This window comes from Odocoileus virginianus, chromosome 18 (genome assembly GCF_023699985.2).
Source record: "Odocoileus virginianus isolate 20LAN1187 ecotype Illinois chromosome 18, Ovbor_1.2, whole genome shotgun sequence".
NCBI lineage: Eukaryota > Metazoa > Chordata > Mammalia > Artiodactyla > Cervidae > Odocoileus > Odocoileus virginianus.
Genome location: NC_069691.1, coordinates 15,431,028 through 15,457,485, shown reverse-complemented (window position 1 = coordinate 15,457,485; position 26,458 = coordinate 15,431,028). Strand labels below are relative to the sequence as shown.

Sequence of the window (26,458 nt, the reverse complement as noted above, 5' to 3'; positions counted from 1 at the left end):
AGTAATTTCCCCATCTGAAATATGTGGATAACAGTGGTATCTTCTGTGAGGAGCTGTACAGAGCTGCTGTAAAGATAAAATGAGAAAAATGTACTGAACACTTGGCACTGTGACGCACAATAAAAGCTTAATAAATACTAGCTAGCTAGTATCTACTTATACTAGATTATACTGTGATTATAGGTTTTAGATTATCTAGACGAAATTACACACACACACACACACACACACTCTTTGGTGTTCATCTTCACTTGGTTTTATGGTTTTACTGTTTTGCCTTTGAGACTTCAATTTGTGAGTTCTTATCAATACCATATCTCAAGAGAATAATCTGAGTAATGTTCTCTAGTTCCTAGTTTACCCCAGAACAGTTATAAGCTTTATAGATCTCTTTAAGTGATTTACCTGAAAATATAAATATTCCCCTTCAGTATAATACAGTAGTTTCACGCAGCCTCCATTCCATCTCCTTCCTCAGAGGTCTGTGAATAGTAAATACAGACAGGTCTACACAAATATCTCACATGTTGAAAGGCCTAGAGTAAATCATCTGTGTACTCATCATAAAACCCTGTGAGCACTGGTTAAAAAAGTAACCTCCAGTGTGACAAAAACACACCCCTTTTAGAACACAAATGGCTGGAACAATTTGATCTTTATCATTTATTATTTTTATTTGGACAACTTATATACATATGTACAAAATACCTACTGTCAGAATCCTCTTATAATTTCATTTGATTTACAAAAATGGGACAGCAAAATAACTTAGGTCACTAATACTGTACAAAAATAAAACTGATTAAACAGTTGTAAAGATCAGTATCTTACAGTGTTACAGATCATTTATCTGTTGTGAAAGAACATCTCAATCTATCCAGAGTGATGAGTACTGTGCTAAATCTACCTGCAAACTGACAACTAATCAGTTTCTGTAATTATAACTACCAAATATAATTCTCAAAAGAAGCATGATGTAGGGCTACACCTTAAAGCCAGGGCATCGTTCCACAGTGGCGAAGGGCTTTCTTCTTCCCTAACCAAGGAGAGGAGTTCTCTTAACTCTAAAACTATTAAATTTTCCAGAATATGACAACTACTTACAGTATTAGATAAAACAATTTCTCTTTCTTTTTAAACACCTGCAATAGTCTTTCAAAAAATTCAGTTTGGTTAAAAAAGTAAATAAAAATTACTATCCTGCATTTGGATTTTTTAAAGTTAAATCCATGGTCTTTTTAATATAAAAAGTAACTGTTTCATAGTTTTAGTGTTCAACGAACTCTAGTAGTCCTATTTGAACCATATCTTGATAGAGTAAATCTAATTAGAATGCTGGTTCCTGTTTTGTGACATGTTAAAACAGGAGTTATCACAAAGAATAAAAAGCCTTGAGTTTATACGTTATATTATTATAACATATAAGAGAATATCAAATGTGAGTTCTTCAACGACTTGAAAAGGCAAGTACAACTTTTTTTTGGGAAGTAAATTGTGCATTTTTTTTTTTTTAAACAAGTTGCTGCATTTACATCCATCTAAGTGCTGGACAAAAGCCATATATAGATTTACTCCTGAAACTATAAAGATTGTCTTTCACTGACTTTGCTTGGTTTTCCTTCATTTCATTCTGTGAGGGAAAGATGAGTTTGTACAAGTTAGTGGGTTGCTAGGCAACCCCAAACTCCTCACTCATTAAAAGGCAGCGTGCAGCGGATCACAAGCAGAACCATTCCATGAGTTCAGTAAGAAATAGGCAGCCTAACCTATTTCGTATGGAAGAACAGATGTCCTTAAAACTTATTTTGGACACAGAAATTAAAATTTGGTTTAAAATAAGCGTTTCAAAAATCTGAAACAGAGGTAGAAAGTGTTCTTTATTTTTCCTGACATGTTTTCCCGTGAGAAAACACTCTCCTTTTTATCCCATGGACTGCTCCCAGTCCCTAATGTTAAAAGCAGTTCTTTTTATAGAACTACTAATACAACTACATTGGTTAAACAAATAAAAGAAAAACACCATGCAGGTGATGGCTATTGTATTGGAAGTTGGAATCAGCTGTGACCCATGCTTGCTGCAGGAGCCCACACTGGTTCTGAACTGGAAATAAGCATGTGTCAGGTGAAATGATGAGTTCACCAACAGGTGGGCACCCCAGGTTTACACAACACATCTCATAGCACACGTATAAACTAGAGTGCACCATAGCTCCCTGTTTTAAATATCAGATAAAATTGTCAGAAAATGTTTCTGATGAAAAAAATATGTAAACATTTCCTCCACCATCACTGCTGACTCCCCTATTTGAGGTTTCTTCTTAATGATGAAAACTCAGTTCATTTTTCTGACCACATAAAGGCCAAAATTATCTTATCAGATAAATGGCATATTATGGATGTAGTGGTTGAGGCCATTTTAGACACCTGGATACAAGATCTATAGTGGTGAGGCTACTGATGTAAAATGTAAAAGATACAGTGATGCATTTTCATCCCTACATATTCCATGTGCCTTCCTTTTCCAAAAGAGACGACTCTGCAGTCTCCTCTGAAATCATTGTGGTATTTTCCCTTAGCACTCACTACTTACAGGGATGTATTACTTTTCTTTTCACATTTCACCCCCCTTTTCTTTTTACATAACTCTTGCACCTGTTAGTGGGAGTTTTGTAGGAATATGAGATGGTAACCAACAATGCTTTTCCCCAGAAAGCAGACGTTCCCAGAGCTAGTTACCATTATGCACTCATTCAAATAAAACCCAACAGAGTCAAAGCCCTCCTGTTCGTGGCATTATGGTACAATAAGATGAGGTTAATTAAAAGGATTGGGAAATTTTGAACAGTTAATAGAGCTAAAATTCTGTTTGTTTTTTTAAATTAAAAAGAAAAAGTACTACCCTCCTTCTCCTTCAGCATCTGTTGTATATATTCTGCCCTCACATCTTTGCCATTTCACAGGGAAACATGTACTGTAAAATAAGCAGATTATAATGCGTTTCCAAACAGAATGTCTGCTTCTATCCTTAAAGCATGTACTTAACTTATTCATCCTCTGCATTAGAAAATAAAAGTGCAGCTTATGTTCAAAAAGTACAATTCATACAAAGCAAGGTTTGAAAGTTCTGTACTCAGTGTAACCTTTCAAAGGTTTGTCTTGATTAGTATAAATTCAGACTGCTTACCCATTGACTATAAGTAACTTTTTTGTTTTCAAGTCTTTAGATGACAGATCATGCTGGAGTAGATGTGCTCTTGCTTGCAATAAAGACAGCTGTGCTATGGCGTTTTGTATCTCAAAAGGTAACATGATTCAAGAGAGTGGTTTTGCTAAAGAAACCGAAGCACACTCGTCATTACATTAAAAGGTAAGAAAACAATTCTGAAAGACAGCAAGCAGAAAGGGCCCAGAATCACTGTGTGATGCCACAGGTCAACTCACCCAGTCAGACATATGTACACCAGTGTTGTATCTTTAAAATTCTACCCCAGTCTTGACCTGACTCCCTCCCCCCACCCACCACAACCCCCCAAAAAAATTACGGAGAGGGAAAAAAAAAAGCATTTGCCTTCCCTCCAACAGTCAGAGACAGTTCAGAGTTGCCTCTGCAAGGGGGCCAAGTGTTGACTTTGATCTCAGGCTACAATGTGCTTTTAAAAACAACGCGGGGAGAGGAAAATGAGACTAGAGACCAAAGAACAGCAACTTCCTAGGCTGGCAGCACGCCTCCCGGGCCCGTGGTTCGCGCGTGTCCATCCTTCGCTGGGAGTAGTTCGTCCTTCCAGGTCTGTCCCTCCTGGCCGAGGGGCGGCGCCTCACAAAGGGCTGGCCAGTGCCTTTTTGGATCTCTTGATCATGCTGGGGTGGAACTCTGTGTGCCGCCGCGCGTGCTTGGTCAGGTGGTCGCTCCGCATGAAGCGCTTCTCGCAGAGCGGACAGCGGAACTGCTTCTCCCCTGTGTGGGTTCGGTAGTGGCGAGTCAGCTCGTCGGAGCGCGAGAACTTTTTAAGGCAGTCTGGCCATGTGCAGGGGAAGGGCCGTTCACCTACGAGGAGGGAATCAGGGACAGAGGTTAAAGGACCTGTCACCAAACTCTCCAGGCTGGTCCTGGTGGACGGCCTTATCACCATGACGCAAAAGGATAACGCCTCTCTGTTCCGGCGGAACTGTCTGCCCCTAGTCAAAGTCCTAACACCCAGTACTTCAGTCAGAATGTACCTGTATTTGGAGACAGGGTCTTTAAAGAGTTGACTGAGGTTACATGAATGAGGTCATCAGGATGGGCCCTAATCCGACTGGTGTCCTCATGAGAAGAGGAGATTAGGTCACTGCCTCACACAGGAAAGGCTATGTGAAGATGCTGGGAGAAGGTGGCCATCTACCAGCCAAGGAGATGGACCTCAGAAGAAACTGGCTCTGCCACCATCTTCATCTTGGACTCCTGGCCTCCAAAACCGTGAGCAATAAATTTCTGCTGTTAAAAGCCTGGGGCCCCCAACTTCTGGGTCATGGACCAATACCTCCTGTCAGATCAGTGGTGGCATTAAAGGGCACAATAAATGTAATGCACTTGAATCATCCTGAAACCATCCCCACCATCTCATCCATGGAAAAACTGTCCTTCATGAAACCAGTCCCTGGTGCCAAAAAGGTTGGGGATCGCTGGTAGGCCACTCAGTCTGTGGAACTTTGTCATGGCAGCCCTAACAAAGCAATACCATGAAGAAACAGCTGAGACTCATCTCTGTTAGGTAAATGAGTGAGCTGGCTGTTTTATACCCAATGGATCCCCAAAGAGCCTTGGAGACTACATTTTCCAGGTTTTTTTAATGCTGTTGCTGGTTTCATGAGTTCTGAGGAGTCAAACCTTAGCCCTTGCTAAGTTTCCTGGCATTGTAGAGATGGAAGAGAACTGAGCATTTAATCCAACCAACCTCCTGCCAGGGGCTGGTATCGCTCCTCAAGTGTCTGAGGGCCTGGCCATCCAGCTTCTGCCTGAACAAGTCTGGTGGCAGAGCCCCATATTTGCCAAGGAAGCCTGCTTGTTTCTGAGCATCCCTGTAATAAACCTCTTACTGATATGAACCTGCCTCCCTGTGAAGGCCATATTTTAACCCTAAGAATTAGCTTATTCTTTCAGCCACATAATAGTCCCTTAACTATCTGAAGACTGCCATCATGCCTTTCTCTTTTCTTTTTTGGATGAAATAATCCCAGGTTCTTCTATATTTCTCATAAAAGAACAACTCACATTATTCTAAAATAATGGCAGGGATTCTCTGGTGGTCCAGTGGTTGAGAATCCATCTGCCAATGCAGAAGACACAGGTTCAATCCCTAGTCTGGGAAGATACCACATGCCAAGAGGCTAATAAGCCCACAAGTACTGAAGCCTACATGCCTAGGAGCTTGTGCTCCACAAGCCATTGCAACAAGAAGCCCATGCACCTCAGTGAAGATCCAGTTCATTAACAGCCCCTAGAATTGAGGACATACCCAGTCAAAAAGAAATAAAAATTTTAAAAGAAACTAAAATAATGACAAAAACATTACTACAGACAAAGCTAATGGAGGTGATGGAATTCCAGTTGAGCTATTTCAAATCCTAAAAGATGATGCTGTGAAAGTGCTGCCCTCAAATGTCAGCAAATTTGGAAAACTCAGCAGTGGCCACAGGACTACAAAAGGTCAGTTTTCATTTCAGTCCCAAAGAAAGGCAATGCCAAAGAATGATCAAACTACCGCACAACTGCACTCATCTCACAGGGTAGTAAAGTAATGCTCAAAATTCTCCAAGCCAGGCTTCAGCAATACGTGAACCATGAACTTCCAGATGTTCAAGCTGGTTTTAGAAAAGGCAGAGGAACCAGGGATCAAATTGTCAACATCCACTGGATCATTGAAAAAGCAACAGAGTTCCAGAAAAACATCTATTTCTGCTTTATTGACTATGCCAAAGCCTTTGACTGTGTGGATCACAATAAACTGTGGAAAATTCTGAGGGAGATGGGAATACCAGACCACCTGACCTGCCTCTTGAGAAACCTGTATGCAGGTCAGAAAGCAACAGTTAGAACTGGACATGGAACAACAGACTGGTTCCAAATAGGAAAAGGAATACGTCAGGGCTGTATATTCCCACCCTGCTTATTATTATTATTTTTTTTAGTTCTACCAGTTTATTGCTACCAACCCATCTCCCTCCATCCTCGTGCACACATGCTCAGTCATGTAATCCCATGGACTTCAGCCTGCCAGACTCCTCTGTCCATGAATTTTTCCAGGCAAGAATACTGGAGTGGGTTGCCATTTCCTTCTCCAGCCACCCTGCTTATTTAACTTATATGTAGAGTACATCATGAGAAACACTGGGCTGGAAGAAGCACAAGCTGGAATCAAGACTGCCGGGAGAAATATCAATAACCTCAGATATGCAGATGACACCACCCTTATGGCAGAAAGTGAAGAACTTAAGAGCCTCTTGATGAAAGTGAAAGAGGAGAGTGGAAAAGTTGGCTTAAAGTTCAACATTCAGAAAACTAAGATCATGGCATCTGGTCCCATCACTTCATGGCACATAGATGGGGAAACAGTGGAAAGAGTGGCCGACTATTTTGGGGGGCTCCAAAATCACTGCAGATGGTGAATTCCAGTCATGAAATTAAAAGACTCTTACTCCTTGGAAGGAAAGTTATGACCAACCTAGATAGCATATTAAAAAGCAGAGACATTACTTTGTCAATAAAGGTCCGTCTAGTCAAGGCTATGGTTTTTCCAGTAGTCATATATGGATGTGAGAGTTGGACTGTAAAGAAAGCTGAGCTCAGAAGAGTTGATGCTTTTAAACTGTGGTGTTGGAGAAGACTCTTGAGAGTCCCTTGGACTGCAAGGAGATCAGACCAGTCCATCCTAAAGGAGATCAGTCCTGGGTTTTCATTGGAAGGACTGATGTTGAAGTTGATACTCCAATACTTTGGCTACCTGATGCAAAGAGCTGACTCATTTGAAAAGACCCTGATGGTGGGAAAGATTGAGGGCAGGAGGAGAAGGGGACAGTGGAGGATGAGATGGTTGGATGGCATCACCGACTCAACGGACATGGGTTTGGGTGGAGTCGGGAGTTGGTGATGGACAGGGGGGCCTGGTGTGCTGTGGTTCAGGGGGTCAAAAAGAGTCGGACATGACTGAGCGACTGAACTGAGCTGAATGACAAAAGTGCATGTACAGACTAATGGTTTCACATGTATTATCTCATTGAATTCTTATGTGACACCCCATGAAGGTGGCCCATTTTACAAATGAGGAAACCGGCTTAACGCTCGTCAGTGTTTCCACATCCCTTCCATTATGGTTGCTCTCCTCAGATTCATGCTCTGTTTCCTTGTCCCACTTAAAATGCAGCTAATCCTCGCCCTCCAGACATGATCAGGCCAGCACTGGGGACCTCCTGCCCCCTAGACTGGCAGGGGAGAGTCCATGTCCATGTTTGTGAGGGACCCACCCAAGCAGAAAGGCAGAAGGAGCTGCTTTAGATGAGAATCACTTGTTCTTCTTGTGACTGTTAGCCCCCAGCTCTGGGTACGTGCGTCCCTGCTCCTCACGCCTTTCCAAGCACAGTCCAAAGCAGCTGCTTCACAGACTCAGGGCACAAACTCTGGTTTCCACAAAAGTCTCCAGACACTCCTTAGGTAGGTGTGAGGAGTGAATATTGTCTCACTCCTGTCCCCACCTTCTTGAAACCCAGAGAGAGGCTCAAAGGGCTGGGAGCTGCCCAGTGTGGTGCAGCTGAGTCATCCAAAAATGATTCTTTCCCCCAGCTTCTCCGAACCTGTGCCAGAGATGTGAAAATAATGAGAATAACAACAAAATACCGCTATCACCTCTGTGACAATCTATACATGACTAAGATTTTATTTGCTGCTCTCTAAGCAGAGCAACAGTAACCACGCCATGTACAACCTACCTGCTCTTATGGGAAACCCGATGTGGGCAAAATGAATTTTTATACACAGATTCACTATACAAAGGTCGAAGTATAAATACTTCCTCCCTGAGCTCTAAGCTGAAAAGCCACAGCAGCCGAAGGCAATACAGCAAGCCAGTGAATTCCCAAGGCAGATGATGTGCAAGGAAGGGGCTTCAAGCTGAACCCTCTGAAAACGCCAACATAGAGTTATAATGACAGTTTTGTAACTTCTGTTGGATTAAAAAGCATTTGTACCCAGTTCAGCAGAACTTTTGAGCAAAAGGCAAAATGCAGGTTTTATCAAAACCCAAGAAGTCTGAGCCTCCTGGGGCAAGGACAATGTCATGTCTGACTTCTGTGCTACCTGTGCTGCCAAGCTTTTAGTAAATGCCTCAACTGTGTGCGTGTGTGTACGTGCACCGAGTCTGCTCATCCTCCAGGTCTCTCATAAGACCAAATCCTGTTCAGAATTTCCCAGAACACGTAAAGATTTCTGGGCTATTTCAGAATCAGGCAGCAGCAAAGTCTTCTCTAACCTCAATGAAGACTCTATGGAGAAGTGTTCTTTTAAACATGTTAAAAAAATATAATGAATGGTTGGAATTCACAGCATGAAAAGCTGTAAAACAAACAAAAAACAAAAAAAACAAAAACAGACCGGAAACCCCTCTCTGTTCTCCCTTTACTGGAGCCCTCTCTCCACTGCTTGATGATCTGGTGGGAGGGAAGTGATGACAAGGAAAAGCTCCGTGTTTTCTCTATGCTTGTTAGGACAAATGCACATCAGAGGCAGTTTCCTTGAGGGTGTGGTAATGTGGTTTAGTTATTCACTGGCACGTGTCTCTTTCAAGTGCATCGTGAGGAGGGATTAATTTAGTTGAATGAATCTGTGTCCACTGTGGCAAAAATGGGTCAGAAGACCACTCCAGCATGTGCTAAGATTGGAAAAGAAATAAAGGCATTCCCTGTTTCAGCAAGATGGAAGTGATAGTCAGTGGAAAATTGTCATGAAGCCTGAATCAGCTGTGTGTACTGGAGAACTACTAAGTATATATGTTTATTGCTTTACAAACATTCCAAGTATAATCAGGGTCCGTTCCCACTGCCTTCACTTTCGTTCTAGCTCCTGGCTGTTCTCTCTTCACTGCCCCTTACAGCTGTCACGTGATTGTTCTCACTGCTTCTAACCTAGGTACAGTCCTTGCCCTAACATCCTTTTCCTTGAGCGCTTAAGAGAGGAGAAAGCCACCCACAGGGCCCAGAGCAAATCAGAGCCAATAGTAGCCTTTGTTAGATTCATGTAATGTGTATAATTCAAGCTTACAGTTTCTAAGCATTTAAAAATAGATCTACTTGGAAGTGAGTTGCTAGTCTAAAAGCTCTAGGATTGTTTTGATTTTTCTTGGATCCTTTGGAAAAGCATCAGGGGCTTTTGGTCGATGATCTAAACCAGGAGTTAGCAAATTTCGACCCATAGGTCAAGTGTGACCTGCTGGAATAAACACTATCCTTATACTTAGCTTTTACCAAATGGTTGAAAAAAAAAATCAAACGAATATTTTGTGACAAGAAAAAATCATATGAAATTCAAGTTTTCATGTCCCCATAGAAAGTTTCATTGGAACACAAATTATGCTCATTATTTATGTATTATCTAGGCTGACTTTTTATTTGAGCTTTCCTAGTGGCTCGGCTGGTGAAGAATCCACCTGCAATGCAGGAGACCTGGGTTCGATCCCTGGGTTGGAAAGATCCCCTGGATGAGGGTATGGCAACTCACTCCAGTATCCTTGCCTGGAGAAACCCCATGGACAGAGGAGCCTGACTGGGCAGTGCTGAGTGGTTGTGGCAGAGATTGTATGGACCACAGAACCTTAGATATTTACTATCTGGTCCTTTACAAAAAGTTGGCTGCCCCCCATCTCAACCTGCAGGCCTGATGCTCTATCTGGTGCACACCAGAATTTGTAAATCTAAATGTCTTCAGGAATCAGACACAAAATAAAAGTGGGTGAAATGCCCAGTATATTAGACTGTATCATAGACTGTAGAGGAATCTGGAGCCAACTGGGGAATGCTTTCCACACAGAAAGGCATTCAAATTCCACCTCTGATAAAACACTGCGCCAGCCAAGCAGTAAGCAGGCAGGGGACTTGAATTCTTCTTGGTGATTTGCAATTTGCAGCCCTTTGAAATCATCCACCTCTTGAACCCGGTGGAGAGTTTGCATACAATCTACTATGGGATGCATTTCCACATGTTAGTTAATGATAGACACTTGTTAAGGTATCTGGAAAAATACACATGTTTTGAACCTAAGAAAGAATGGAATGAGGAAATCATACATAGAGAGGAAAGAGAATTTAAGGCTGAATGAGACTGGAGATGATGTGCAGAGAGGGAAGGATGGGCCTCAGAGGGGCTGTGATTTGCCTGCATCCTGCAGCTGGGGGTAGATCAAGTCAAGCCCTTCCTTTTAGCTCAAGTCTAAGATGCCAGAAGAATGGGTAGCCTTCTTTATATATTAAAAAAAAATCATATGGTAAAGTAACAACTAATTAAACAATATTTAAACTTATCTTTCATATTAATGATAGAGTCACCATCCTCCTGGGGGAAAAAAAAATAAAAGACATGTACAAGAGTGGTGCTTTATTTCTGGCCTTCACAGGAAAACACACCCAGAGGCAGCGACACAATAAAGTCTGCTTTACTGAAGCAGAGCTGTTAACAGCACAAGTTTCTGTGTGTTCTCATTATTTATACACCACTCCCCTCCCCTCCCCTTTCAGCAACAAGCTAAGTGCTTATCACTGACAGACTCAGCTCTGAGTATATAAACTGGATTGAAGCGGCTACTGAACACTGCACCAAACGTGTAAAAGATTTTCTTTACAGAGACAGGTCAGGCCTCTAGAAGTCTTCTGGGCCTCCAATAGGTTCAAGAGAAATGAAGTAGGGCCTGCTGGCTATGCACTTGCCAACTTGATGGCTCATTGCTTTTAAGAACCTCTACCCTACCTGGTGATTGGCTGACAATGCCAAGTGAGGCTTATTCTTCTGTGTAAAGTTGTGAAATGAACAGTGCTGAGTGTTCTGCATAGAATGAAAAAGAGGACAAGCTTGGAGATTGCTAACTGGATACATCTAACCCTGTCCAGGCTCCCCTGAGCTCAGACGGGCAGCCACTGAAGTCCCAGCCTGGATTCGCAACCCTCCCCTCTCTGGCTCTCCTTCCACAATTCCATGAAGAGCCGAAAATGGGCTAAACTTAATTGACACAAGAGGGTTAAAAACACCCTGATACTTCCACTGCTTTGAGCAAAAGTAACTCAGTCTAGTAAAACAAATCTAAGGGAATTTAGGCCTCTTTTTCAAAACAGAATTCTAAAAATGCCAATTAATAATCATAGCATCACACAGATGTACAAAATCAAGGCTGTTTCTTGAGGAAAAATAGCATTTTTCATAACTACAAAAAAGCAACTAGGATTCCAGAGATAAAAAGATAATTTGATATTGGGAAATCATAATGATATTATTCCTCATTTTAACAGGATAAATTCACCCCCACTTACCCTCACCTGCACACATACACATCTTGCCTTCAAAAATGTAGAGCAGTATTTGATAAAATTCAACATCTATCCTTTTTTTTTTTAGGAAAACAAAATGGCTCCTTAAAGAATAAAGAATATAGATACAAACCTTTCCCCAGCAAGGTCAATAGTAAAAGAAGGTAGCATTCCCACTAAAGTTAAGCTCAAGGCAGGAATAGACTCCTGCCCCAATCATCACAGTTATTTAAATGTTGTTCAGGAAATGCTACTGAATGCAATTAGATAACAAATTGAGAAGTAAATTGTGGGACGGAGGAGGCGAAATAAGATTTACTTGCAACTGACACAACTTTCTTTTTGGACAAATTAAAAGGCTCCTCTGTCCATGGGATTTCCCAGGCAAGAATACTGAGGTGGGTTGCTGTTTCCTTATCCAGGGTATCTTCCCAACCCAGGGATCCAGACCGCATCTCCTTCATTTGCAGGTGGATTCTTTACCACTGAGCCACCAAGAAAGCCTGAAATCAACTACACTTCAATAAAAAAATTTGAAGAAAAAAATGCATTCATAGGTATAAATATACCAAAGAGCAGTGGTTTCCTTATATGCTAGCCAAAGTTAGTCAGAATAAGCCTAAAATAAAGTTCAGGCCCTGCACAAAGAAAATCATAACTATGATATGACAAGAATGAATAAATGGGACATTTCCCATGATCTTGGATGGTTAAGACCCAATGGTGTCAGTATGGCTATTCTGTACAAATTAATCTATAAAACTAACACACACTAAAGAAATTCTTCTTGAACTTGACAAAATTATTTTAAAGTTCACTGGGAAGAATAAATACGCTCAACTTGCCAAGAAAATTTTGTAATAGAACAGTAACAAATGAGCACTTGCAATATCAGTTATTAAAATGTATGATTAAAGCTGTAATAATTAAGATACTATAATACCACCATAGGAAAAGACAAATCAGTGGAGCAGAGTCAAGTCTGAAAATAAACCCAAGACTACAGGGATGGGTCATTTCAAATCACTGAAGAAAAGAATACTTAATTCAATAAATGGCATAGATATTTGGTAAAAAAAAAAAAAAATTAAACTTGAATCCCTACCCTTACACATTTCATTCAAGTTCCAAATACACATAAATGTAAAATATAAACCACAAAGGTAAAAGAAAATATACGTGAATATTTTTAGAATCCTGGAGTAGGGAGAGATTTTCTAAACATGAAACCAAAGGCAGTATCCTATTTGAAAGACAGTCTGAAATATGTAAAAATGTTAAAATGTGTGCATTTGCAGCTCTTTGAAATCATCCACCTCTTGAACCTGGTGGAGAGTGTGCATACAACCTACATGGGATGCACTTCCGCATGTTAGTTAACGATAGACACATATTAAGGTATCTGAAAAAAGACACATGCTTTGAACCTAAGAAAGGATGGAATGAGGAAATCATACATAGACAGGAGAGAGAATTTAAGAATTTTATATATATATATATATATATATATATATATATATAGAGAGAGAGAGAGAGAGAGAGAGAGAGAGAGAGAGAGAGAGAACCAAAACAGTGAACTAATGAAGGAAAATGCAGCATAAGACAAAAGGTTAAAATCTATGGTACAAAAAGGTCACTAGCAAATCAACATAGCCCAACTTAATAAAGCTAGAAAGTGTTAGTCGCTCAGTTGTGTCTGACTGTTTGCAACCCCGTGGACTGTAGCCTCTGTTCATGGGATTTCCCAGGCAAGAATACTGGAGTGGGTAGCCATTCCCTTTCTCCAGGGGATCTTTCCGACCCAGGGATGGAGCCCAGGTCTCTTGCATCGCAGGCAGATTCTTTAATGTCTGAGCCACCAGGGAAGTCGGCAGGGATGCAAACAGAATAATCTAAGGAAAAAAAAGAAACACTAACAACCAATTAATAAATACATGAAAATATATTCAATCTCATAAGTAACCAAAACATGCCAATCAAGAACACCAGTGAAATATACATCAGGATGGTCAAAATGTTAAAAAGTATGTTCACATACCAATCATTGATGGTGGCATGAGAAAATAGGAATGGGTGAAACTTATAATTGTTCCAGGACCTTCTGGTAATACATTTGTCCAGGAATGATCTGTGGTAACAATAAGAGAAGAATACGAAAATATACAGGGATACCAGCATTGTTCATAAAAGGTAAAACTTGGTAACAACCTAAAAATGTCAAACCAAGAAGATCTAGTTGAACACTTCAGTGTTCCACATAAAGGGATAATATGTGCCTGTTACAAAGGTTCTAGATGGTTCTGTATAGATGTTAGCAATTCACGGCTAAATCAAGATAGCAGTGCATGATCTGCTGTGTATGTGTGCAAACATTTATGGAGAGGAAACATCTTGGAAGAATATACACAAAATATGAAAAATTGTCATCTACAGGTGAGGGGGTAACCTCTACTTTTTGGGGGGGTAATTTCCCCCTATGTTTTCTGATTTTTTTTTAAGTACTATTTCTTTCATAATGAGAAGTCAGAAGAGTCTTTTTTTTTTTTTTTTTCCAGAAGAGTCTTACATAACAATGATGAGTATGAGTTCAAATTTTTCCACTAACGGATTGATCAAGATTCCAGGGGCAGGGGAGGATTTACACTCTATTGAGAAATAGACTCAAGTGTCCAAAACTGAAGAAAGGTGAAGAATTGTTCTGCTTCCTTCTCAAATTGTGAGAAAGTGAGAAACTTTCAGAATAAACGGTTTTATTCTGTTTTCTCATCCCTCCCCAACCTCCTCGTCTCATATATGAAAGGAAAATGGCCCCTGCAAGAAGAGACAGGACTCTCCCTTCAGACACTGACACAGGCAGTGACGGTAGGCCTGCCCCACCAAGAAATAGGCTCCTTAGAAAGCTGGGGGAGACAGACGGGCAAAGACAGGAAGCCCGAAGCCCAGAGCCCGGGGCGGGTCCCTGCACTGACCCCAGGCCATTGACACCTCACTGTCCACTATCATCAATCCTCATTCCCCACAGGAAAATTAATGCTAACTTGCAGGTACACAATGTGAGCGATGCTTTACTGCTTTTCATTTCTATTACTCAAGTGCTAACGTGCCCATACACTTAAGAAGAGGTGTACATTGTCTGGATATAGCCAATTCTACAGTTTCCTGCATAAATCATTCCAATTAGTACCAAACTCAAAAATCAAGAAATTATGAGACTCGTGTTTGCCAAAAATATTGCTACTATATCTCCACAGGTAGCTGTCCTGAAAAATAAAAATTCTTGATAGCATTAGAAGGATAATCCTGCCTGAATGCTATCCCATCACATTAAGGTTTGCTCCTGGCCTCTCTCTGTCTGAATCCTTGTGATCTGGTTTCCTTTTACATTTCATTTGTTGATACAAGAGTCATGATAGAGTCTGGATGTGAGATTTTACTTCCTGGTCCCTGTGTTTATCTGCAGAAAGCAGCCTGTCCCCAGATTTGGGGTTCTGAACTGGGAAGTGGGCGTCTGTGACATCTGTCACGCATACTTCCTCACTGGAAGCTGGTGTCCCGGTGTACGGAAGCAAGTCAGCCTGTCTGAACGCTGCTTGCACATCCCTAACCTCAACTGACTCATGAGAGGGCGCGTGTGCCAGGACCTCAGAAATGAAGATGACTGACTAGAGTCTTGACTCTTTAGGTGCTCAACCCGGCAAGAGATACGTCATTACATCTTCCTGTCTCCGCTACCCGGTCCCAGCTCAGCGACTCTGAAATGGCGGAGAGGCGCAGTGATTGTCCCACGTCCACACAGCCAGGTCTAGGCCCAGATTAGTCAGTTCCCACGAGTGCATTCTTCCTCACATCCCAGACTGTGGTGTGCTGCCTTTGCGCAGTTTTTGTGGGAAAAAAATAATAATAAATACATAACAATTACGTATCAGGAACTAACCACTGAAAAGAATACGTAAGCTTGATGGCAAAACTCAGCTGAGAACGGAGATTCTTTGTATCTTTGCATTTTGAGTCATTTTTATGACCATGTAATTCAAACCTGTTTCAGGTGAAGCCAACTCAGAGGGCCAGTGACTTGACCAAGGACACCCTTAGATTAGAACCAGTTTTCAAATCCCTTTCTCTGCTTTGAGCACAGAACAAGATTAGAGGTGAAAGAAGAACATAGGCCTTAACTAAATGTAGAGCTCGCCTCTTCCGTGTTTTTCTAATTCCCCTACTCCCAGGCCCTCCTTTCAAGACGCACTGCCTCAGGGAGGGAGAGACAGTTAAAACAAGTAAGCTGCTGCTGAGCTTGAGGTTTCAAAATAGAGTTTTAAAAATGTAAAGCAGACGCTGAAACCCTTAAATTCTCTTAATTTTCCAAAGCTTCCTAGCAAGACCTGAGCTGCAGAGAGAGAGAAATCAGAGGGGCCGTGTTTAGGGAACAGACGCAGAGGTCTCTGAGGAGGGCAGGCCTTCTGGACTCTCCTGTTAGAAACGGGTCTGGGTGGGCTCAGAGCAGTGGCCCGTGCTGCCCGGCCCACTGCGTGCCCGGAGCCTGTCCGAGCCCCTCTAGGGAAGCCCCCGACACTCATCGGGGCACCTAAGGAGTTGGGCAGCCACGCTGAGAAAAGGGTCTCAAGGGCCTGCCTGAGTTTCCACCCCTTCAAATGTCGGGTCGGGGAAGAGACTGTGTGTTCCCAAGTCTGAGTCCAGGCACTGGGGAGGACGCCAGGGGAGGACAAGGCGCGGGTGAGGGGAGGCCCTCCTCACAGCGGACACCCACTGCGAGGAATGCGACCCCGAGCCGGGGCTGCCACCCTGGGGGAGACCGGAAGTCAGAGGACGTCACGCCATGTGGACAGCCCTCCCGTGATGCCAGAAGAGACAAGGCTCTTGCCCACAAAAGAAGTCACTCCCAAGAGAAAGAAAGGCAAAAGGAAAGGGAGGGAGGACTCTGATTTTGTGAGCACATACCCAAAGAGAATAAAACTTAACAAAGAGTAGAGTGAGAGACTCCAAATTACCAAAAGAAAAGTTTGCCCACCCAACAGCAGAAACAGTGGGGAAGGGAGCGGGGCTCCAGAGAACTCAGCTCTGGTTCTGAATAGTTCCCTTTTTGTGCTTCCCACGCTCGTGACTGTGGAATTCTTACCCAAGGACATAGCTGCTTTCTGAGGGCCACCAAGATTTCTGGCATCCTTAGCAAGCGCAAGGAAAACCTCTCCATGTGTGCCTTTAGGTAAAATTTTATGTCGCGCCTACAGCTTCCAGTCTAGGGGCAAGTGCTACCCAGAGAGCTGAAGCCATTGGCTCAAAAGACAATGGGTAACACCAGGAAACACAGGAGACTGCTGTCTGGTAAGTGAATGCTTCCTCCTCCGGCCTCCCAGGTCACGGCACTCGCAGTGACCCAGAGTGACGATCAGTGATGCTGCTACAGCACCAGATTTCCAGCTGTTTCTCTCTGGGCTCAACCTCTGTATACTGCTGGCACGAGAGTGAGGCTGCAATGACCACAGACCCTACTCATGCATGCCACATGTGCCACCATCAAATGGTTTTCCCAGCTTTAACAGAGTGAGCCACTAATTCATATAGTCTGGTGTTTGTCACCAAAGACCATGAAGAACGACAGGGTTGAGCTGTCCAGCTCTTACCAAATAGCCCCCTCCTGACTCCCCCAGCCCTCCTGGGGCAGGCATTCCTGGACAGGGCTTTGAAGTTTGAGAGCAAGCAGGGCATTGAGAAGAAATGACTCAGGTCAGAGGAGCAGCTGGTGGTTTCTTTCACACTGGGAACCCCTGCTTCAGTGGGTGATGCTCAGCAGACAAGCATCTTGTGGCTGGCCATGGGTGATTTGCAATACCAAAGAGAGAAAACAGCTGTTCGTCATTCTGCCTATTTTCATTAAAACAGCAATGGTACAAAACTACTGCAGAATTATGGCATCGTAGGGGTTTAAGTCATTTTTATGTGTTTTTGTAAGTTATTTTTAAGGTCTAATTTTTGCCTCTTATGATTTATTACGGTGTTCTTATTGGGCATTACATACACTGAATAGACTTCTGAAACCATATAAATAGCTCATCTTTCTATAGACAAGGTCTCTACCTAATAACACACAAGGTGACAAACATTCAGGCAAACATAATTCATTCCTCTGGGCATTAAAATAGACGCCTGGAATTGAGACCAAGTGAACGGCGCTGCTGATCACATTGCTGCGGCTACACGTATTCCATGTGAGTCTCTGGGTTCTGGCTTCTAGAACATCCACTGAGGAGGGCCTATGGGGCTGAGCCTGACCACGAGAAATACGTGTTGAAATAATCTGTTCTTCTACAAAGACCACTTAGCATATGCTTTGGTAGCTATCTTACAGGTTGAACTCCGGCGAGAGTTCAGGGCTCTTTCTCTTCAAAGAGGAGAAAAATATGGGGGGACAATGTTGTCACACTACTGTCTCTCACTTTGTCAAACTCTGCTTTTTGGAATACGCTGTCTGTAGTTACAAAAGGGTGGACAGAGTGGAGAGCTGTTGGTGCTGCCTGTCTGGCACCTATTGCCTCTTTGTGGGTAATGAACAGCACACCTAGCATTTCCTGTTGGAAACCACCCCTTCCTCACTCTGAGTTTACGTAATTCCAGGTAGGCAACCCCACACCCCAGGCCCAGAGGCTGGATGTGACCCAGCTGTGCCACAGTGACCAAGTTCACGGACGCGCACAAAGTTCTAACTCGGTTATGCAGCTTGAAGCCAGGGACTTTTGCTGGAATCAGGAAAGGGGAACTGTCTTTCCACTGGGCTTGCTGAATTGGCAGGAAGGGAGACTGAACTGCTGGCAGCCATCTTACCACCATTCAGAGACAGCCTGCCTGTAAGCAAAGCCAAAGCGGAGGAGAGCAAGGCTGGGCCAGGGAGAGGGGCAGACGCTGACTACCTGCATCCAGAGATGCTGACACTAGCGCTACCCCCAAAGGAGTTGGTCATGGAAACCAACAAAGTTCTCATTTTACTAAGCCAGTCCAAGTTTGGCTTCTTTCCCTTCCAACCAAGAGGCTTGATTAAATCAGCTGTGGGCCCAGAACTGGGGTCTTTTTCAATTGGAAGGATGCAGGTTCTGGATAGCTATTGGAAAATACAGGATAGGTTTGGCCAGCTCCATGATTTCTGCAGGTATCCCTCACCAAGCTTCATAAAAACCAACCACAAGCCAGAGCTAGAACCTAAGAGTAGAGACAATGGTTCTTTGCGGCCAAATCCAAGAGAGCCACGCAAAACACAGGGTCTCTTCCCACTGGCAAAAACCCAACGGGTCCTCGTCAACAGCCATCATGGCACAACTCCAAACACCTAGAAACATCGAAGGAAGACTTAAGAGTAACCTCGGACTAAGTTTACTATCTCCACTTTCCTTCTATAAAATGACAAAGGTGTTAGTCGCTCAGTGGCATCCAACTCTTTGTGACCCCATGAACTGTAGCCCACCAGGCTCCTTTGTCCATGGAATTCTCCAGGCAAGAATACCAGAGTGGGTACCACCCTATCTCACAGGCCTTCTGGGAGTAGAAATGTGACAATGTGTGTAAACCATTTGGCTTGGAACTTGGCATGTAATATATGCTGGATGTTATCATTATTACTATTAATAGCATTACTAATATTAATAATTTATAATTATTACTATTATTATTATTATTATTTACAACATTCACAGTGCCTGCTTTTGACATCTAGCACCGTTCTTTGCATGTAAGAGTACTCAATAGTAAGTATTATTTAAATGAATAAGCTGCTGGATTAATGTGGAGCTGTAAACAAAAATTCTGGGAACTGTAAGGGCTTCTGGGCAACACATGTAAATTATTTTTAAGTGTAATACTTCCTATATGGAGACACTGTCCTAAGTGCATTAAATACCTCAACTGAATTAAGTCTTCTAAAAACTCCTTCGATATGTAATTACTGAACCCCATTTTACAGATGGGAAAACTGAGGCTCAGAGAGTTCTCACAATTAGAAAGTGGCAGAGGCATGATTCAAACACAGGTGTGTGAGGGACCCCCAAAGCCCATGTTCTACTGGCTCTACCTACTGCCTTTTTGCTGAAGGTAAAGACCTCTCTGGAGACCCCTCATGCTCAAGTTCCTAAGGGTGGGCTGGTTTCCTCTTCAGAGGCCTTACTCTGCTTTTCTGACTGCCACTGTCCCATCAAAGCTGGCTCCGTGGAAGGGAGAGAGGGTGAAACCTCACCCCATCTCTGTCTCTTTGAAAAAAGAGGATCTAAAGGATTCCTTCCAGTTGTGAAATATCTGTAATTCTCAAGCAGAATTTCTGGGCTTCTGTCTATTGCCTGCCTCACTGGTCCCCACTTTGGTTCAAGTCAGGCCCTCTGGGAGGGACTCGCTTCCAAAACAATGGAGACTCACCTTGGAAAAATGTTCACACTTCGTTTAATACAAAATACTGCTGCCTGCTTTTCAAATCCTTGTCATTAATTTTGTATGGCTAAGCTCCCATCTCTTTAATCTATTTAAATAAAGTCCTCAATTTAAAAAAAGGGAGGGTACTCAATCAGGGATGAATTCCATTCTGCTGTTCGAATTTTCGATCAATTTCAGTTAAAAAAAAAAAAATCCAAATGCCCAGTGGTCCTGGATTTAAGATGGTGAACTTACTAGTTTCTGCAGCTCCAGAGCCTCTAGATTTCAGATCCAGATGTTCAACTCTCACCTCCGAACTCCAAAGGCTGATATTACAAGTGAAGCCTACAGGTGCACCATCACAAGCATGGGCTTTAATCATAAATGGAAAGATGCCATGGAAGATCCCATGCATAAAAAATGGATGCATCTCACTCCCTTAGTGGGAAAGGCATTCTCAAAGAATGATAATGTTAGTTCTATTATTTGCTGAGGGTGCTGCTAGAGGCTGGGATAAGACAAATGTTTACTCTTGGCCTTAAAGCACCAAAAAGGTATTAAGGTTTCAGGAGGACTCCAGGAAGGGAGGAGTAGGAAATCTCCCAGGCGCTGGCCTTGGGCTGTTTCAGAGTGCTGCTCCCATAATAAAAGGGGGTCCCTAGGGCTGACTCCACCTCTGCCCTTTCACTCCACTGTTAATCTGGTTAATGCAAAGCTGCTCTTTAAATCCAGGGGTTTTTGTGTGTGTTTTGTGTGTGTGTGTGTGTGTGTGTGTTTTAAGTTTACAAGATTTAAGCAGATTGAAATCTTCAGGAGACCCTGAGGGAAAGGAATTCAAGTCTAAGAACTGCCAAGAATTCAGTGAAGGAAGATCTCCTTTTGGCTAAGCTCCGGCCTGGAGAACTTCACCTTCAGAGGATCTGGTGCCCTCACTGTGTTGCTGAGCAAGCTGAGGCTCCAGAAGCCTACTAAGCCAGCCTTTGAACCTTGGTGCTGTTTTTCCAAACCCTCCATAGCCCCCCAGTGCCTCTACGGAATGATCCCTGTCCATCTGAAAGTGTAAAAAGGTGTACTTTTTTACAGACAAAATGATGGATGTGATGACCTCTCAAGGTCACTTCCAACCTCCAAATTCTATTCTTTTGGTACTAACAACTGCCACCAAGTGCCCTGAGTTGGGCTTAGGCCTGTTACTAACTTCCTAAAAAAGTAAGGCGGAGCGAGAGACAGGACTGCTCAAAGACCACTGCAGAGGATCCCATTTCTTTCCCTTTTTAACCATCTGTGAGGTTTTATCCTTCCCTTTGCCCCTCCTTTTTGCGTCTGTTGCATAGAAACAGAGAGTGCCTTTGTACCAATTACTAGGCACTAATTTACGTTCTTCAGTGGGCGCTGGGCTTGCTGGAGAAACATTAGGAAAAGGTGGGAGGGTCGGATGTGGGGGAGGATTCAAGCAGCAGAGGCCTGGAATGCTGCAAGCTTTTTCTCCAAGCCTGAGAGCAGCCAAAGGGAGCAAAGGAAAAAAAAAACAGGAAAAAATTTTTGGTAGCCGGGACTAACAAAAATGGCAAAGCTAGCTTAAAAAAAAAAAAAAGAATCAAGAATGCTCATCATCGTAATTAGCCTCCAACTAATAAAAATTAAAAAAAAAAAAAAAAAAAAAGAATGCTCATCATCATAAGGCATGCAGAAATCAAAATGATGGTCAAGATCCGACTTTAACCAGGGTACAACATCAGGTTGTTTTAGGGGCTCCTTAACTATTGAATACTGGGAAATCACCCGCCCACTTTTTTTTTTCTCAATGAGCGTATTAAGGAAGACCATTGTCAGCCACTTTCCCAATATGTCATATGATGTTTCTCCCTGGGAAGCTCAATCTGGGAATTTCCCACAGACGTTGCAGAATGACTAGTTCTTGAGATAAACATCAACAATTGGGCCAGGAATGTAAATCTGACCTTTATGTTCAGTGTCCCAAGAACTCATTTTCCTCAGGTTACATCTTTGCTGAAGGTAATGAGGTGTTACCGTCAAAACAGAGCGAAATGTACGCTGGTACCTCCCTCGCTGACCGAGGCCCCACGTGCGTCCCCTCTCCCCATCACTCAGAAGATTTGAGAGGACGATCACAGGAGACAATGGTTTTACTCTGTGATGCTACACCTCTTGTATTTTCTGTTGTAACACAGTAATCCTGCCAGCAACAGCAGCTCTTCCAAGGCAGCTCCACTCTGTCTTAGGTCAGCTACATGGAGGGTGCTGAAGGATAGGCAGGGGGTGGAGGGCAGTGAGGAAGCAGCAGCTGGTCCTTCCTATCTCCGGGACCAGGGATAAAGAGCTCTCAGGTCCCCTCACAGGTGTTAGCCCCCGCGATGAGATTCCAACAGTGAGCTGGGACTCAAGCAGCTGTGGGCCATCTTTCCTTGGAATCAGGGGAGTTTCTAGTTTGCCTGAAACTCAGAAGCAAACCCAACAGGACATCCTTGTAGTCCTTAGAATCCTATCATCCTCCACAGCTAGAGCCCATTTGCAGTCCTTTGCTCTCGTTTCTTCCTGACAGGATACATGAGCTTGTGTCTAGACAGTCTCACTGGGGGTGGAAATGGGGCTAAAATCGCCCCCATAGGGCAAAAATTGGATCTTAGGCAGGTGGGAAAAGTTTTAGCTCTTTCAGTGTTTCTGGCCTTCAAAAGGGGCACAGTTTATAAACAGCTCTACAGTATCAAAACGTCATGGGGGGGAAAGGGCTAATCTCCTTAGGGGAGGCAAAGTGGGAACAAAGGGTAGGGAAACAATTATCTCTGCAGATTCCACTCAGACTTAAGTGTATATTTACACTGACATATATTAAGTATGAATCTGTCTGTAGTGCAGGAGACCTAGGTTTGATTCCTGGACCACGAAGATCCTCTGGAGAACGAAATGGCAGCCCACTCCAGTATTCTTGCTTGGAGAATCCCATGGACAGAGGAGCCTGGCAGGATACAGTCCATGGGGGTCGCAAGAGTCAGACACGACTAAGCAACTAAACCGCCACCATATTAAGTATATTTACACTTAATGAAGCATGTCAGGTTACGAAACACTCTTCTACATCACTTTGGGGAGCCTTATGAACAGAAGAACAGGAGAGAGAGAATGTTTCCTTAAGGATCAAGGCACAAGGCCTCCCTTCTACTAGAGAAGAGTAAGTGGGAAAGACTGAAAAGTGAAGTTGCTCAGTCGTGTCCGACTCTTTGCGACCACATGGACTGTAGCCTACCAGGCTCCTCCGTCCATGGGATTCTCCAGGCAAGAATACTGGAGTGGGTTGCCAGTACTGAGCAGAAGTTAATTTATGGACTGCCTAGAGGCCACTTCAAGACCCTGCCCTGTCCCCAAACCCCTGCCGTCTGGGTGACAGAAGTGGGTCCTTCTCATACCTCTGATGGTACTAGAGTCTCCTGAACCAAAAAGATGACTCCAAAGCTTTTTGGAGCAATTAAGGAAGAAGAGTTCATGAGGCACAGAGCAGGCCTGGCTCATTTTATATGACCAAAATTTTAAAACTTTAGTCTTAGGGAAGGAAATAGACCCGAGTGAAAGCTAGCCAGTGATGGACATTCCTAGAGAAGCCAAAAAATTGCCCCCATAGGGCAAAAACTGGATCTTAAAATGTAAAAGAAGTCTCAGCTATTATTTCCTGTTTGGATGATAACTTCCATGATGGGAACTCCCCAGGTCCCCTCCACCACATATTCTAAGTAGCCCAGGGAAATGTTCAAACAGGATAAAGAGAAACAGGAGCAGCCACTGTTGAGCCCTTTGCAGCTCTTATCTCTCCTTGTTTTTAATGAATGTCCCTTCTGCCCTATTGAAAAAATTATTAAAATTCTTTTTCTACAGAAGTGGGGTGTGATAACTGGGATTTAGGGCTTTCTGGTTCTCAGAATCCTGTAACCAGTGCCCTTAGGCTCAACCTACTGTCACCACTTGGGGACAGTTGATTTAAGTCCCTCCAAAATGATAGTAAAATTGCACCTGGCATGGAAATAAGGCTTAGGGTGTCTATCATTGGAACGTCAACCCTAGGATGACTCTGTATCAGCTGGTTCTGATGACTTCTGAGCTGGAATTTGGATGTAGTTGTTTACTTCTCCAAAAGTTACTCCCATGGGTGTGGGTGTGTGTGCAGGGTGACCACAAAGTCAGGGAACTTGGGATACTCTTTTTGTGTGTGTGCTTACAGAGAGATTGAGGGCATGTGGGACAGAGTCTGGGGAATCAGTGGGTTTGGGTGAGGGCTTGTGGAGGCCCAATTTGGGGTGTATGCTCCAAAGCGGGGGGAGCGTGTTGGTGTGGATGTGGGGTGTGCCAAGATAAAAGTTGGTTGCATTTTCAAATAATAAGCCCAATGTGTTTTCAGGCAAAGTATGTACTCCAGTGGGTCTAATACTTATTCAAAACAATAATACTCTCCAAAGAGTCTGGAGATAGAAAAGCTCATATTTGTTTTACTTTTTTTCAGATTACCATGGATTTACTGCTCAAACTTTAGAGGTGTATCAGATGAGAAGATATCTGATCTAGATGGTAAAGAAAAACAAATCGAACATAGTGTTAGAAAACATAAAGTACAGTACTACTTAAAAGTAAGTTTCTCCTATGTTTGCTGATTTTAAGCTCTGCCTATCACACACAAACTATTATCTTCACACAAAAACCTAAGTTCAGAGATAGTATTGTATCTTAGGATTAAGAAACTGAGGCTCAAACAGAGACGAGATTGCAAACTTAAATGCCAACAGAGACCATGTAAATGATTAAAACAAAGGGCATGCCCCTTACAAAGAATGGTCAGTTCAAGCCAACTGCTGCTGGGCAGGAATTCAGGCCCCATATTGCCAGATTGTTTGATTTTTTCAGAGAAGCCAGAAATCTGGATTTCTGCGGAAATCCTTATTTTTCCAGGTTAGTAAGGAAATGTGTATAAACCCTGAGCTGACCAAACCAAAAAATTTGCAAAGCAAATTGAGCAGCAGACCTCTAGTTTACAAACTCTGAATGCAAGGAACCTAGGTTAAGGCCTCACAACTCAGAAAGGGTAGGACAAATCAGAATGCAGCTCGGTCCACCTCAAAAGGATCTTCTCTCTTCGGGGATTCTAGAAGGAACTGCACTGAACTAAACCACAATTTTGCTTAAGTGGCTCAGCTTTTAAAGCCACGGGTTCTGCACAAGTGGCAGTTTTGCGGGGCTCAGGAGGAGCAGAGCCAGCAGCAGGAGGGACTCTGGTTGGGCCACACAGAGCAGGGGGTGTGGCTGGAATTTTAGTTTTTAAAGTCTCCACAAAATACAGACACGCCAATTGCTGTTTCCTAGCCATCTTCTGGGTTTAATACCAGCCAATAATTTAAAAAATCAAGAAGCCGCTACCCCACACCAAAAACAATCTAACTGGAAGCTGAATCAGAAACTTCCAAAGGCATGAGACCTCCTACCAGTCTTTTATCTAGAGTAGCCTTTGCACAGGAGAAAGAGCATCTTCTCCAGCAGGATACGCTTCTGACGGCCTTTACAGAGAAAGTGGTTTTTGTCTGACCATGTCCGAGTATTATCACAGAGCCCCCAGACTTAAGTAAGACAACTGCAACTACCATATCACTAGTTTCAAAGGACTGACTGTAGCATTTAAAATGGGATTAAGGTTTCACTTCGTTTTCCACTCTGGGCTGTGTAAAAGGTTCTTCTGAGCTGACCTGCCTCATGGAGTATTAAAGAGCAGCACGCATGCACGCACACATAAGCAGCCATTTCTGTAAATGCCTGAGAAAAATCACTCAACGGAATGGTCCAGAATGCCTTTCTGAGTTGGGCAGACTCAGGGAGCTCACAAAGAAGCTCTGCAGGCCTCCTCAACTGCACGACTGGGCAGCTCCCTGAAGGAGAAAGTGCCTTTGCTCAAGGTGGCAGAGGGTGGCCCTGGGAGCTGAACTCCGGGAACATGGCTGACACAGCCAGGCCCGCCCAACAGCTGTCGGTGAGTAACACCCTGGTTACTATGCCCCTACTTCACCCCGGGAGCCATGCTAAAGGTCACATCCCCAAGTCAGGCACAACAAGATGCAAACTAAAATGTGCTATTTTCTGGCAACCTAGATGACAACCCCAAACAGAACCTGATTTTACATTAACGGCGGAGGAAATTCAGCTTTACTCCTGTGCCAGCAGCCACCTCCACAAGAAGCACTTTCCAAAAGAAATAAAATATGAAATGCAATTACGAAGCCTTTTTCATAAAAGCAAAACCAAATCAAACCAACCAATGATCATTTTGAAACCACAGGCCGAGGGCCTCACCTTAAATGTACTAACAATTACACCAAAAACCGGCAATACTTTCCAAGGAACTCCGACAACCTCCTCTTAAACATGGTGTCATAGGACAGATGGAAAAGGAGTTTCAGGAGAGGACCAGGCACAATGCTTCCTTATCAGAACAGCAGTGATAAAGGACCCTGACACTAAA

At 43.2% G+C, this 26,458-nt stretch overlaps 2 protein-coding genes across 7 annotated transcripts in view; both read right to left on the bottom strand.

The window, feature by feature from the left end:
• Nucleotides 1–648: 648 nt before the first annotated feature.
• Nucleotides 649–26,458, bottom strand: part of KLF9 (KLF transcription factor 9) — a 28,273-nt gene continuing 2,463 nt past the window's right edge. Inside the window, exon 2 of the mRNA XM_020902000.2 lies at nucleotides 649–4,045. Within this exon, the coding sequence (XP_020757659.1) occupies nucleotides 3,816–4,045 (230 nt within the window). The 3' untranslated portion in view covers nucleotides 649–3,815. The remainder of the gene's footprint in view (nucleotides 4,046–26,458) is intronic.
• Nucleotides 3,959–26,458, bottom strand: part of TRPM3 (transient receptor potential cation channel subfamily M member 3) — a 702,629-nt gene continuing 680,129 nt past the window's right edge. For all 6 annotated transcript variants that reach the window (XM_070480359.1, XM_070480362.1, XM_070480360.1 and 3 more), the window contains one exon: nucleotides 3,959–4,045. The gene's annotated coding sequence lies outside the window, so the exon portion shown is untranslated. The remainder of the gene's footprint in view (nucleotides 4,046–26,458) is intronic.